Here is a 15,751-nt window from a genome sequence, read left to right as displayed (position 1 = left end):
TGCATCGTCTTGTGTTTACCACCGAGTGTGTCACTGAATCGTGATTCATTGTCCTGTGTTTACCTCTAGGATTGTCATTGAACACTGATGTATTGTCCCATGTTTAACACTGGGATTGTCACTGAATCCTGGCGCATTGTCCTGTCTTTAACATTGGTATCATCACTAAATCCTGACGCATTGTCCTATGTTTAACACTGGGATTGTCACTGAATCCTGATGCATTGTCCTGTGTTTAACACTGGGATTGTCACTGAATCCTGCTGCATTGTCATGTGTTTAACATTGGTATTGTCACTGAATTCTGACGCATTGTCCTGTGTTTAACTTTGGGATTATCACTGAATCCTGGTGCATTGTCCTGTGTTTAACACTGGGATTGTTACTGAATCCTAATGCATTGTCCTGTGATTTATATTGGGACTGACACCAAATCCTAATGCATCATCGTGTGTTTAACACGGGGATTGTCACTGAATCCTGGTGAATTGTCCTGTCTTTTACATTCAGACTGCCCATGAATCCTGATGCATTTTCCAGTGTTTTCCTCTGAGCTTGCCACTGAATGCTGATGCATTGTCCTGTGATTTACACTGGGACTGTCAGTGAAACCAAAACAGAAATACCTGGGAAAACTCAGCAGGTCTGGCAACATCGGCGGAGAAGAACAAATTTGACGTTTCCAGTCCTCATGACCCTTCAACAGAACTAAGTAAAAATGAATCCTGACGCATTGTCCTGTCTTTAATACGGGGATCATCATTGAATCCTGATGCATTGTCCGGTGATTTACTTTGGGACTGTCACTGAATCCTGATGCATTGTCCTGTATTCAACTTTGAGATTGTCAAAGAATCCTTACGCATTGTACCGTGTTTAACACTGGGATTGTCAGGATTCAGTGACAATCCCAGCTTTAAAAGACAGCACAATGCATCAGGATTCAGTGACAATTCCCGTAATAAACACAGGACAATGTGTCAGGATTCGGTGAAAATCCAAATGTAAATCACAGGACAATGCATCAGGATTCGCTGGGATTGTCTCTGAATCCTGACACATTGTCCTGTTTTTCACATTGGTATTGTCACTGAATCGTGATTCATTGTCCTGTGTTTACCTCTAGGATTGTCATCGAACCCTGATTTATTGTCCCATGTTTAACACTGGAATTGTCACTGAATCCTTACGCATTGCCCGGTGTTTAACATTGGTATTCACACTGAATTCTGACGAATTGTCCTGTGTTTAACTTTGGGATTATCATAGAATCCAGATGCATTGTTCTTTGCTTCGCTCTGGGGTTGTCACAATATCCTGAAGCATTGTCCTGTGTTTAACATTGGTATTGTCACTGAACCTTGATGCATTGCCCTGTGTTTAACATTGGTATTGTAACTATATCTTGACGCATTGTCCTGTGTTTGACACTAGGATTGTCACTGAATCCTGATGCATTGTCCTTTGTTTAACACTAGGATTTTCACTGAATCTTGATGCATTGACCTATGTTTAACATTGGTATTGTCACTGAATCCTGACGCATTGTCCTGTGTTTAACACTGGGTTTGTCACTGAATCCTCACGCATTGTTCTGTGTTTAACACAGGGATTGTCACTGAATCCTGATGCATTGTCCTGTGTTTAACACTGGGATTATCACTTGCATTCTGATACGTTGTCCTATGTTTAACACTGGGATTGTCACTGAATCCTAACACATTGTCCTGTCTTTGACGCTGGGATTGTCGCTGAATCCTGATGCATTGTCCTGTGTTTAACACTGGTATTGTCACTAAATCCTGACGCATTGTCCTGTGTTTACCACCAGGATTGTCATTGAATCCTGATGCTTTGTCCTGTGTTTAACATTGGTATTGTCACTGAACCCTGATGCATTGCCCCGTGTTTAACATTGGTATTGTAACTAAATCTTGACGCATTGTCCTGTGTTTAACACTGGGATTGTCACTGAATCCTGACTCATTGCCCTTTGTTTAACGGTGGGATTGTTATTGAATACTGACACAATTCCCATCTTTACCTCTGTGATTGGCACTGAATTCTGATCCATTTTCCTCTGTTTTCCACTGGAATGACTACTGAATCCTGATCCATTGTCCAGTGTTTTTCACTTGGATTGTCACTGAATCCTGACTCATTGTTCTGTATTTAAGAATGGGATGTCATTGAATCTTGTTGAATTGTCCTGTGTTTTACTTTCGGACTCCACTTGAATTCTGATGCATTTTCCAGTGTTTACCTCTGGGATTGCCACTGAATCCTGATGCATTGTCCTGTATTCAACATTGAGATTGTCACAGAATCCTTACACATTGTACTTTGTTTAACACTGGGATTGTCAGGATTTAGTGATAATCACCGCGTTAAAAGACAGGACAATGTGCCTGGATTCTGTGACAATCCCAGTGATAAACACACGACAATGTGTCAGGATTCGGTGACAACCCAAATGTAAATTACAAGACAATTCATCAGGATTCGCTGGGATTGTCACTGAAGCCTGATGCATTGTCCTGTGTTTAACACTGGGATTGTTATTGAATCCTGGCACAATGTGCTGTCTTTGACGCTGGGATTGTCACTGAACCTTGGTGCATTGTCCTTTCATTTACGTTGTGTTTGTCACTGAATCCTGATGCATTGTCTTGTGTTTACCACTGAGAGTGTCACTGAATCGTGATTCTTTGTCCTGTGTTTACCTCTTCGATTGTCATTGAACACTGATGTATTGTCCCATGTTTAACACTGGGATTGTCACTGAATTCTGATGCATTGTCCTGTCTTTAATATTGGTATCATCACTGAATCCTGACTCATCGTCCTGTGTTTAACACAGGGATTGTCATTGAATGCTGACACATTGTCCTGTGTTTAACACTGGGATTGTCATTGAATCCTGACACATTGTCCAGTCTTTGACGCTGGGATTGTCGCTAAATCCTGATGCATTGTCCTGTGTTTAACATTGGTATTGTCACTAAATCCTGACGCATTGTCCTGTCTTTGACGCTCGGATTCTCACTGAATCCTGATGCATTGCCTTGTTTTCAACACTGGGATTGTCACTGAATCCTGATGCATTGTCCTATGTTTAATATTGGTATTGTCACTGAACCCTGATGCATTGTCCTGTGTTTAACATTGGTATTGTCACTAAATCCTGACGCATTGTCCTGTCTTTGACGCTCGGATTCTCACTGAATCCTGATGCATTGCCTTGTTTTCAACACTGGGATTGTCACTGAATCCTGATGCATTGTCCTGTGTTTAACATTGGTGTTGTCACTGAACCCTGATGCATTGTCGCATGTTTAACATGGGGATTGTCACTGAACCTTGGTGCATTGTCCTTTCTTTTACGTTGTGATTGTCACTGAATCCTGATGCATTGTCTTGTGTTTACCACTGAGTGTGTCACTGAATCGTGATTCATTATCCTGTGTTTACCTCTAGGATTGTCATTGAACACTGATGTATTGTCCCATGTTTAACACTGGCATTGTCACTGAATCCTGACGCATTGTCCAGTCTTTAATATTGGTATCATCACTAAATCCTGACGCATTGTCCTATGTTTAACACTGGGATTGTCACTGAATCCTGATGCATTGTCCTGTGTTTAGAACTGGGATCGTCACTGAATCCTGCTGCATTGTCCTGTGTTTAACATTGGTATTGTCACTAAATCCTCACGCATTGTCCTGTATTTAACACTGGGATTATTACTGAATCCTGATGCATTTTCCTGTGTTTAACCCTGGGATTGTCCCTGAATCCTGATGCATTGTCCTGTGTTTAACATTGGTATTGTCACTAAACCCTGATGCATTGTCCTCTGTTTAACACTGGGATTATCACTGAATCCTGATGCATTGTTCTGTGTTTAAGACTGGGATGTCACTGAATCCTGAATTGTCCTGTGTTTTACATTCGGACTGCCCTTGAATCCTGATGCATTTTCCAATGTTTACCTCTGGGATTGCCACTGAATCCTGATGCATTGACTTGTATTCAACATTGAGATTGTCACTGAATCCTTACGCATTGTCCTCTGTTTAACACAGGGATTGTCATTGATTGCTGATGCATTGTCCTGTGATTTACACTGGGACTGTCAGTGAAACAAAAACAGAAATACGTGGGAAAACTCAGCAGGTCTGGCAGCATCGGCGGAGAAGAGCAAAGTTGATGTTTCTGGTCCTCATGACCCTTCAACAGAGCTAACTAAAAATGAATTCTGACGCATTGTCCTGGGTCTAACACGGGGATCATCATTGAATCCTGATGCATTGTCCGGTGATTTACTTTGGGACTGTCACTGAATCCTGATGTATTGTCCTGTATTCAACATTGAGTTTGTCACAGAATCCTTACGCATTGTACCATGTTTAACGCTGGGATTGTCATGATTCAGTGACAATCCCAGCTTTAAAAGACAGCACAATGCATCAGGATTCAGTGACAATTCGCATGATAAACACAGGACAATGTATTAGGATTCGGTGATAATCCAAATGTAAATCACAGGACAATGCATCAGGATTCGCAGGGATTGTCACTGAATCGTGCTGCATTGTCCTATGTTTAACATTGGTATTGACACTGAATTCTGACGCATTGTCCTGTGTTTAACTTTGGGATTATCACTGAATCCTGATGCATTGTCCATTGGTTCACTCTGGGGTTGTCACAATATCCTGAAGCATTGTCCTGTGTTTAACACTGGGATTGTCACTGAATCCTGGTGCATTGTCCTGTGTTTAACATTGGTATTGTCACTGAATCCTGATGCATTGTCCTTTGTTTAACACTGGGATTTTCACTGAATCTTGATGCATTGTCCTCTGTATAACATTGGTATTGTCACTGAATCCTGACGCATTGTCCTGTGTTTAACACAGGGATTGTCACTGAATCCTGACACATTTTCCTGTGTTAAACACTGGGATTGTTGCTCAATTGTGATTCATTGTCCTGAGTTTACTTCTGAGATTGTCACTGAATCGTGACTCATTATCCTGTATTTAACACTGGGATTGTCACTGAATCCTGATGCATTGTCCTGTGTTTAACATTGGTATTGTCACTAAATCCTGATACATTGTCCTGTGTTTAACACTGGGATTATCACTGAATCGTGATGCATTGTCCTGTGTTTAACATTGGTATTGTCATTGAATCCTGATGCTTTGTCCTGTGTTTAACACTGGGATTGTCACTGAATCCTGATGCATTGTCCTGTGTTTAACATCGTTATTGTCACTGAATCCTGACGCATTGTCCTGAGTTTAACACTGGGATTGCCACTGAATCCTGACACATTTTCCTGTGTTAAACACTGGGATTGTTGCTCAATTGTGATTCATTGTCCTGAGTTTACTTCTGAGATTGTCACTGAATCGTGACTCATTATCCTGTATTTAACATTGGGATTGTCACTGAATCCTGATGCATTGTCCTGTGTTTAACATTGGTATTGTCACTAAATCCTGATACATTGTCCTGTGTTTAACACTGGGATTATCACTGAATCGTGATGCATTGTCCTGTATTTAACACTGGGATTGTCACTGAATCCTGATGCATTGTCCTATGTTTAATATTGGTATTGTCACTGAACCCTGATGCATTGTCCTGTGTTTAACATTGGTATTGTCACTAAATCCTGACGCATTGTCCTGTGTTTAACACTGGGATTATCACTGAATCGTGATGCACTGTCATGTGTTTACCACTGGGATTGTCACTGAATCCTGATGTATTCTCCTGTGTTTAACATTGTTATTGTCCCTAATCCTGACGCATTGTCCTGTGTTTAATACTGGGATTGTCACTGAATCCTGATGCATTGTCCTGTGTTTAACATTGGTATTGTCATTGAATCCTGATGCTTTGTCCTGTGTTTAACACTGGGATTATCACTGAAATCTGAGGCATTGTCCTGTGTTTAACACTGGGATTGTCACTGAATCCTGACATATTGTACTGTCTTTGACGCTGGGATTGTCGCTGAATCCTGATGCATTGTCCTGTGTTTAACACTGGGATTGTCACTGAATCCTGACTCATTGCCCTTTGTTTAACGCTGGGATTGTTATTGAATCCTGACGCAATTCCCATTTTTTCCTCTGCGATTGCCACTGAATTCTGATGCATTTTCCTCTGTTTTCCACTGGGATGACCACTGAATCCTGATCCATTGTCCAGTGTTTAACACTGGGATTGTCACTGAATCCTGATGCATTGTTCTGTGTTTAACATTGGTATTGTCACTGAATCCTGACGCATTGTCCTTTGTTTAACACTGGGATTGTCACTGAATCCTGATGCATTGTCCTGTGTTTAACACTGGGAATTTCACTGAATCTTGATGCATTGACCTATGTTTAACATTGGTATTGTCACTGAATCCTGACGCATTGTCCTGTGTTTAACACTGGGTTTGTCACTGAATCCTGATGCATTGTCCTCTGTATAACATTGGTATTGTCACTGAATCCTGACGCATTGTCCTGTGTTTAACACTGGAATTGTCACCGAATCCTGACACATTTTCCTGTGTTAAACACTGGGATTGTTGCTCAATTGTGATTCATTGTCCTGAGTTTACTTCTGGGATTGTCACTGAATCGTGACTCATTATCCTGTGTTTAACACTGGGATTGTCACTGAACCCTGATGCATTGTCCTGTGTTTAACATTGGTATTGACACTGAATCCTGACGCATTGTCCTGTGTTTAACACTGGGATTATCACTGAATCGTGATGCATTGTCATGTGTTTACCACTGGGATTGTCACTGAATCCTGATGTATTGTCGTATGTTTAACATTGTTATTGTCCCTAAATTCTGGCGCATTGTCCTGTGTTTAACACTGGTATTATCACCGAGTCCTGATGCATTGTCCTGTGTTTACCACTAGGATTGTCACTGAATCCTGATGCATTGTCCTGTGTTTAACATTGGTATTGTCATTGAATCCTGATGCTTTGTCCTGTGTTTAACACTGGAATTATCACTGAAATCTGATGCATTGTCCTGTGTTTAACACTGGGATTGTCACTGAATCCTGACATATTGTACTGTCTTTGACGCTGGGATTGTCGCTGAATCCTGATGCATTGTCCTGTGTTTAACACTGGGATTGTCACTGAATCCTGACTCATTGCCCTTTGTTTAATTGTGGGATTGTTATTGAATCCTGACGCAATTACCATCTTTTCCTCTGCGATTGCCACTGAATTCTGATGCATTTTCCTCTGTTTTCCACTGAGATGACCACTGACTCCTCATCCATTGTCCAGTGTTTAACACTGGGATTGTCACTGAATCCTGACTCATTGTTCTGTGTTTAAGAATGGGACGTCATTGAATCCTGGTGAATTGTCCTGTGTTTTACATTCGGACTGCCCTTGAATCCTGATGCATTTTCCAGTGTTTACCTCTGGGATTGCCACTGAATCCTGATGCATTGTCCTGTATTCAACATTGAGATTGTCACAGAATCCTTACGCATTGTACTGTGTTTAGCACTCGGATTTTCAGGATTCAGTGATAATCCCAGCGTTAAAAGACAGGACAATGCGCCTGGATTCAGTGACAATCCCAGTGACAAACACAGGACAATGTTTCAGGATTCGATGACAACCCAAATGTAAATCACGGGAGAATTCATCAGGATTCGCTGGGATTGTCACTGAATCCTGATGCATTGTCCTGTGTTTAACACAGGGATTGTCATTGAATCCTGACACAATGTCTTGTCTTTGACGCTGGGATTGTCACTGAACCTTGATGCATTGTCCCATGTTTAACATGGGGATTGTCACTGAACCTTGGTGCATTGTCCTTTCTTATACGTTGTGATTGTCACTGAATCCTGATGCATTGTCTTGTGTTTACCACTCAGAGTGTCACTGAATCATGATTCATTGTCCTGTGTTTACCTCTATGATTATCATTGGACCCTGATGTATTGTCCCATGTTTAACACCGGGATTGTCACTTAATCCTGACGCATTGTCCTGTCTTTCATATTGGTATCATCACTAAATCCTGACGCATTGTCCGATGTTTAACACTGGGATTGTCACTGAATCCTGATGCATTGTCCTGTGTTTAACGCTGGGATTGTCACTGAATCCTGCTGCATTGTCCTGTGTTTAACATTGGTATTGTCACTGAATTCTGACGCATTGTCCTGTGTTTAACTTTGGGATTATCACTGAATCCTGATGCATTGTCCTTTGCTTCACTTTGGGGTTGTCACAAAATCCTGAAGCATTGTCCTGTGTTTAACATTGGTATTGTCACTGAATCCTGACGCATTGCCCTGTGTTTAATACTGGGATTGTCACTGAATCCTGATGCATTGTCCTGTGTTTCACATAGGGGTTTTCACTTAATCCTGATGCATTGTCCTGTGTTTAACACCGGTATTGTCACTGAATCCTGATGCATTGTCCTGTGTTTTACACTGGGTTTGTCACTGAATCCTGACATGTTGACCTGTGTTTAAGGCTGGATTTGCCACCCAATGATGACATTGCGTTACCTTTCTAATACTGAGTTGATCACAGCCTCGTCATTCATGTTCTAAGATAATGTCATGTTCCTTACCTTTGAATTAATTTTGTGATTTCATTTTTCTGTTCTTGTTAAGATCATGCTGCTGGAAACCTCACGAAGGTATGATCCACAAATCCAGGGCATCACCTTTCTGCAAGATTTCAGTTACAACAGAGATGACTTTGCCGGGGCGGGTGTGTGACATTTCTTCTGATCCTTCTCTCATTATAGTTTTGTAATGTTGTATGATTGTTGGGGTGACTGGAGAAGTCTCCTATGTAATGTCAGCAAGTGATTATGATCTGTTACACACGTCATGAATGGGTATTAAAATAGACTCAATACTAACTTTCAAACGGCAATTGTCTACATTTTTGAAAGGAAGAATTGCAGCGACATGGGGAGTAAGCAGTGGATTGGGTCTAATTGGACAACTCCTTTCTGTGCTGCTTCACTCAATTAAAGAAATGAGGTGCATCATTCAAAATGTGACAAGTGTTTTGGAGTTTGTAATTAACAATGCAATGTAAATCAGGTCTGTAGCGAAACAAGAAGTGCTTCACTGGAAGCCTGACCAAGTGCTGAGTTAAAAGGACTCTCACTGAATAAAAAGCTGCAGGAGAATAGACTTGTTCTTTCTAAATAACAGTGAATAATGGGACTGCATCAATGGTTGGTTGTACAGTAAACAGGGATCCTATTTGAATATTGTGTGTAATGGTTGGATATTTAGTAAACTGGGATCTCATTCGAATATTGTGTGTAATGGTTGGATATTTAGTAAACTGGGATCCTATTCGAATACTGTGTGTAATGGTTGGTTATATAGTAAACTGGGATCCTATTCGAATAGTGTGTGTAATGGTTGGATATTTAGTATACTGGGATTCTATTCAAATACTGTGTGTAATGGTTGGATATTTACTAAACTGGGATCCTATTCGAATAGTGTGTGTAATGGTTGGATATTTACTAAACTGGGATCCTATTTGAATACTGTGTGTAATGGTTGGTTATATAGTAAACTGGGATCGTATTCGAATATTGTGTGTAATGGTTGGATATATAGTAAACTAGGATCCTATTCGAATACTGTGTAATTGATTTTCTATTTTCTCTTGTCTCGCTCAGGTCTACAGTTTGAGTTTATAAATCCCATCTTTGAGTTTTCAAAGGGCATGAATGATCTCCACTTGGATGACGCAGAATACGCTCTACTAATCGCCATCAATCTCTTCTCAGCGGGTATGGGGTCTTGTTCGTCTGATCAATTAAAGAAACACTTCACATTGATTCCCTGCCTTCTACACTGGACTTTAAGTAGCTCTACAATTCTGAAATGAATTCATCTTTCCTGTTGACTTCTCAGTGCTGGGCCAATGCCAATTCTGCAAGACTAAAGATTGACCAGAGTAGATCCCTCTGTTACTGTTTGGATCTTTAACCCATGTTTTTCTCATGCGCAGCACCCCATGTACTCTCAAGGCCTCCTACACTCCAAAAAGTGTATGACTGAACACTAACAGATTGTGGTGTGAACTACAAACTATGGAAAGTGACAGATAAAACATGAGATAGTGCAGCAGATTATATTAGTTTGGCTAAATGTCACTGAGGTGCAAAAATGCACAGAGTCCAATCTTACACTAATCCTTGTGAGAATACTAGGTCTGAGTCAGCACCTGTAGCTTAATTTATCCATTGAAATCGGTGAAAATTAAATTCAGGTGGTTTCTATGAAAACAGAACAATTTGTGACACCAGTTTTACACCTGGGTGGCAAGTTGAAAGTTCACCCTGTTGTGTGTCTGCAGATCGACATACTCTGACCGCTCTGTGGCTTCAGAAATTAGAACTAGAGCGAGGTTGTCTGAGGTACACTTTCCATCTTTGACATTCAAACAAGAGGAAAGGAATTCAACTATGTATCTCGCACACTTTCACCAGACTGTCAAATTTGAATCAGAGTTTAAACTAGGTGATACTTGCTAATCAGAGTACTCTTCTTGTACTCCTTGTGTTAAGATCTAGGGTATAAGAAACCGAAACAATCTCTGCCAGCTGATTATGTGTACAGCTAAAAGGAAATAAAACTGAAGCACCAATTCAAAAATATGCTGCACCCCAACTAGCGGATGCTGGATACAAACTCATTTGCCCTATGTTATTGAACACGATTAGAATCAAAATGCTTAAACCATACTGTAAGTAAACAGTGCTGCAATTAAAACACTAGAGGCATTTTATTGTCCCTTATCACATTTCATGTCCGACTAATTTTTCAAAATGTAGTCACAGTCATTCTGCAGGCAAATGCAGCAACCAGTTTGCACACAGCAAGAATCAGTCAGGATTTTCTGATCCTGTGTGCTCACTACCCAGTGACCCCTGGTAAGGAACTCGAGCACTAACAGCCTGACAACGTTCCCTTGTTCAGACTCACACAAGAGAATTGCATAGTTGGGCAAGAGGAAGGCGTGTGGAATCTGTGGAACCAAATCCTATAAGAAATTGGCTCATTTAAGTGTCAGCCATGGCTCAGATGCAGCGCCCTGGTCTCTGAGTTCAAGACCCACTCCAGAGATTTGGAAACATGATCCAGGCTGACACTTCAGTGCAGCATTGAGGGAGGCTGCATTCTCAGGGGTACCATCTTGAAGACATTAAACCAAATATCCGCCCCCTCCAGTGGTTGCATGGCACTTTTGGAAGAAGAGCAGGGAAGGTGACCCTCAACTAACATCACTTAGAACAGATTATCTGTCATTCACACATTGTTTGTGGGAGCTTGCTGTGCACAAATTGGCCACTGTGTTTCCTATATTACAACAGTGACGACATTTCAAAAGTACTTCATTGGTTGTAAAGTGCTTTGAGATGTGAAAGGTGCTTGAGAAATGCAAGTCAATTTTTTCCTGCCTTCAGAAGGGGAAGGGAGGAGAATGTCCAGGAAGGAGATCGTTGATTTATAGAGAAGGAACAACCTACTAACAAAGATTTAACCTTTTAATCCCAAAGGTGGACTGCTCCTGGCAATGGCCTCTTGGTACAGTCTGTCGACAGATGAGAGAGAGATAGGGTACTAAGGATTCTTACCCTTAGGGACAAAATACACATTACTGTGTGATTGTACACAGTACACTGGGTGTACATGGTTATGTCTCACCTTACCTTATCACACCAATCCCCAGTGTTGTTGCTGAGTATCCTATCTGCCAATACAATTGTTCGTGGTACTGTTCTGAGGTTAGCGCATTGAATTTCATTGTTTCTTTCCCCAGATCGCCCAAATGTTGAAGACCATGAGCTGGTGGAAAGACTGCAACAGCCTTACGTTGAAGCTCTCCATTCCTATACACGGATAAAGAGACCAAACGTCAGTGATGGGTGTTGTACATGGACTGTCACATTCACCTCACACCTTTTCATTTCATAATCTCCTCAGGATTCATTTGAAGAATCCATTTGTTTACAACAACATCTCAGTGAACCCCTAACCCTGCATATCTCGCCTCACACATGAACTAGGGTACAAGTAAGGCCATCATTAACCATTTCAATTTCGATTGAAAGTGTCAGAATTGAAGACGCCCATCCAGCCTAAGTTGTCCCTATCTCCATTCTCAATATTTCTCAGTGTATATAACTGAATAAGAATGGAGATTCTATATTCGATAGACCAGTTCCTAATATACTCCCTGCTAAAGACCTCACTCCTGTTCATCCATTTTGTCAAACTCTTAACTCACCTTTACATTGTTGGTAACCTCATTCCTGTTCTTAATTTCTCCTTCCCTTACTTCCTTTCCTCATCCTTCCATCTGATAATACTTCCATTGCTTCTCTGGGTTTGATTTTCTGGTTCCACAACTGACTGCATCCTTTCACTCTCTACTCCATGGCAAAGATCACCTCTAGTATGGTCTTATTGCCTTTAATAATCAGTCAGATCTGATCAGTGCTGTTTGAGACACTTTGTAAAATTAAGTCAAGTGTACACACACTTACATAAAAACAAAATACTGCAAATGCTGGAAATCTGAAATAATAACAAAAAATGCTGGAAAAACTCAGCAAGTTGGGCAGCATCTGTGCAGAGAGAAACAGAGTTAACGTTTTGAGTCCAATATGTGAAAAGAAGCTGCCAGATCTGCTGAGTTTTTCCAGCACTTTCTGTTTTTAGTATGCAAACTTACCTGAGCCACCAAACAGAGACTAGTCCAATCCTTCGCCATTTGCTCCCAGGTACATACATGTGTGAAATGGCCGTGACTTATATCCACATTGTTCTGCTACTCTTCATCTGAGGAATGGCCTCAGTTCCCAAAGGGACCAATCACCCCTCTATGCAAAGTGCCCCCCAGTGCTAAATCTCCACTGCATGTGTCCTCATTTGTCTCTAGTTTGCCATTTCTCCCCAACAGTAGCACAGCAACTTCAAGGCCCCTTTAAAAACTACTGCGCCAGGATGACTTGCCCTTTGACTATGGTGCACTCCCAGCCCACTGGTACCAGTGAATGCCACAGTATTTCATAAATAATAGAAAAGAAAAGTACAGTAATGATGGAAACCTGAAATCAATTCAGAAAATGCTGGAAATACTCAGCAGGTCAAGCAGCATCTGTGTGGAAAGAAACAAGAGTTAACGTTACAGGTCAATGACCTGTAAGAACTGTTATGATGAAAGGTCACAACCTGAAACGTTAACTCTGTTTCTCTCTTCACAAATACTGCCAGACATACTGAGTATTTCCAGCACTTTGTAATTTGATTTCATAAATGATACCAATATCCTTCAGATGGACCTTATCCAGACACTAAGCCGCCTTCTTCAGTGAGTTCACAGTTGACTGACATACTCACCCATCGATGTGTTACAGGATCACTTGATGTTTCCTCGGATGCTGATGAAGCTGGTTTGTCTGCGGACTCTGAGCAGCGTCCATTCTGAGCAAGTCTTTGCACTACGACTGCAGGATAAAAAATTGCCGCCCCTCCTTTCAGAAATCTGGGACATGCATGAATGACTCTGGAGTTCTCTGTGTAGAGTCCAGCTCAATGAATCAGATACAACGTCAAATGGGGGAAGCTTCTATCGGTGGAAATGAGAGCAGCCGAGGAAAGCGACGGTTCAGAGAGGAAGTTAGGAAGACCACCAGCTGCAATTATCAATGCAACACTCTCATCATGTTCAGAGATATTTTAAGGGGATTTTCTATGTTGAATCTGGAAAGATCAATTTTACCATGCTTTGTTTTTAACGTGCTAACTGTATGGTAGCTGACTGTCTCTGTTTATGTTCATTGTATGATCTTTAAGCTGCAGTCATTAGTGGTCTCGCTTTCTGCAGGCCTGGCCGGGTACAGGCTGGAGTCTGGCTGGGATAATTGTAACAGGAAAGGAGAATCAACAGTTCCTGTCCCTGTCACACAGCCAGTTTCGAGCTGGATGGCAGGCTCAGGGAAAGCACTTTGTTCACTAGTGAAGCAACAGTCAGACTGGAGAGCGGGCCACTGTTACTGAGAGACATAATGTCAACTAACCAAAATCAGAATGGGCCTCGACGCAGCTTTATATGAAGCCACTGATTTATTATAATGCACTAAAGCCAACCTAAAAGCTTACTCAGACTGGTATCTATTTACAGTGTCTCAGTCTCAGACTGGTATCTATTGACAGTGTTTCAGTCCTGGACTGATATCTATTCACAGTGTAAGTTAGTCGCACACTGGTATCTATTGATCGTGTCTGTCAGCCTCACACTGGTATCTTTTGACAGTATTTCCATCTCAGACTGGTATCTAATGACAGTGTCAGTCAGTCTCAGACTGGTGTCTGTTGACAGTGTCTATCAGCCTCACACTGGTATCTATTGACAGTATCTCCGACTCAGACTAGTATCTATTGACAGTGTCAGTCACTGTCAGACTGGTATCTATTGACAGTGTCAGTCAGTCTCAGACTGGTATCCATTGACGGTGTCAATCAGTCTCAGATTGGTATCCATTGACAGTGCGTGTCAGTCTCAGACTGGTATCTATTGACAGTGTCAGACAGTCTCTGACACTGTCCATACATACCAGTCTGATATTGATCAGCATGTCAATAGATGCCAGTGTGAGACTGACAGGCACTGTCAATAGATACCAGTCCGTCAGTCTCAGACTGGTGTCTGTTGACAGTGTCAGTCAGTCTCAGATTGATATCCATTGACAGTGTCTCAGTCTCAGACTGGTAATTATTCACAGTGTTAGTCAGTTTCAAACTGGTATCTGTTGACAGTGCCTCAGGGACAGTCAGTCTCAGATTGGTATCCATTGACAGTGTCTCAGTTTCAGACTGGTATCTATTCAGTGTCAGTCAGTCTCAGACTGGTATCCATTGACAGTGCCTCAGTGCCAGTCACTCTCAGACTGGTATCTATTGATAGTGTCAGTCAGTCTCAGATTGGTATCCATTGACAGTGCCTCAGTGCCTGTCACTCTCAGGCTGGTATCTATTGACAGTGTGTGTCAGGCTCAGACTGGTACCTATTGACAGTGTCTGTCAGGCTCAGACTGATACCAATTAACAGTGCCAGTCAGTCTCAGACTGGTATCTATTGACAGTGTCAGTCAGTCTCTGACTGGTACCTATTGACAGTGTCATTCAGTCTCTGACTGGTACCTATTGGCAGTGTCTGTCAGTCTCAGACTGGTACCTATCGACAGTGTCACTCAGTCTCAGACTGGTACCTATTGACAGTGTCAGTCAGTCTCAGACTGGTATCTATAGACAGTGATAAAAACAAAAAGCTAAAAGCTACTGCGGATGCTGGAAATCCAAAACAAAAACAGAATTACCTGGAAAAACTCAGCAGGTCTAGCAGCATCGGTGGAGAAGAAATCAGTCAGTCAGTCTCAGATTGAACATAGAAACATAGGACTTAGGAGGAGAAGGCCATTTGGCCCTTCAAGCCTGCTTCACCATTCAATAAGATCATGGCTGGTCTGGTTGTGATCTCAACGTCACTTTGCCGTTTGTCCCCCATGACCCTTGGCTCTTTTGTCTGTCAAAAATCTGTCAAACTCTGCTTGAATACATTCAGTGGCCCAGACTTCACTGTTTTCTGGGGAAGAGAATTTCACAGACTTTTGAGAGAAAAATTTTTTCTCAT

The 15,751-nt window shown here is 41.6% G+C and overlaps 1 protein-coding gene across 6 annotated transcripts in view; it reads left to right on the top strand.

The window, feature by feature from the left end:
* The window catches only part of nr1h3 (nuclear receptor subfamily 1, group H, member 3), a 521,793-nt gene extending 507,447 nt beyond the window's left edge, over window positions 1-14,346 (top strand). For 4 of the 6 annotated variants that reach the window (XM_078548804.1, XM_078548803.1, XM_078548806.1 and 1 more), the window contains 4 exons: window positions 8,689-8,788; window positions 9,726-9,839; window positions 11,876-11,970; window positions 13,476-14,345. In XM_078548804.1, the coding sequence (XP_078404930.1) occupies window positions 8,689-8,788; window positions 9,726-9,839; window positions 11,876-11,970; window positions 13,476-13,622 (456 nt within the window). In that variant the 3' untranslated portion in view covers window positions 13,623-14,345. Of the gene's footprint in view, window positions 1-8,688; window positions 8,789-9,725; window positions 9,840-11,875; window positions 11,971-13,475 lie in introns of all 6 variants that reach the window. The other 2 variants (XM_078548807.1, XM_078548808.1) reach the window with 2 other exon arrangements.
* The last annotated feature ends 1,405 nt before the right edge of the window (window positions 14,347-15,751 follow it).

Source organism: Cetorhinus maximus, chromosome 9 (genome assembly GCF_964194155.1).
Source record: "Cetorhinus maximus chromosome 9, sCetMax3.hap1.1, whole genome shotgun sequence".
Taxonomy (NCBI): Eukaryota; Metazoa; Chordata; class Chondrichthyes; order Lamniformes; family Cetorhinidae; genus Cetorhinus; species Cetorhinus maximus.
This window is presented reverse-complemented; position numbering and strand designations above follow the sequence as displayed.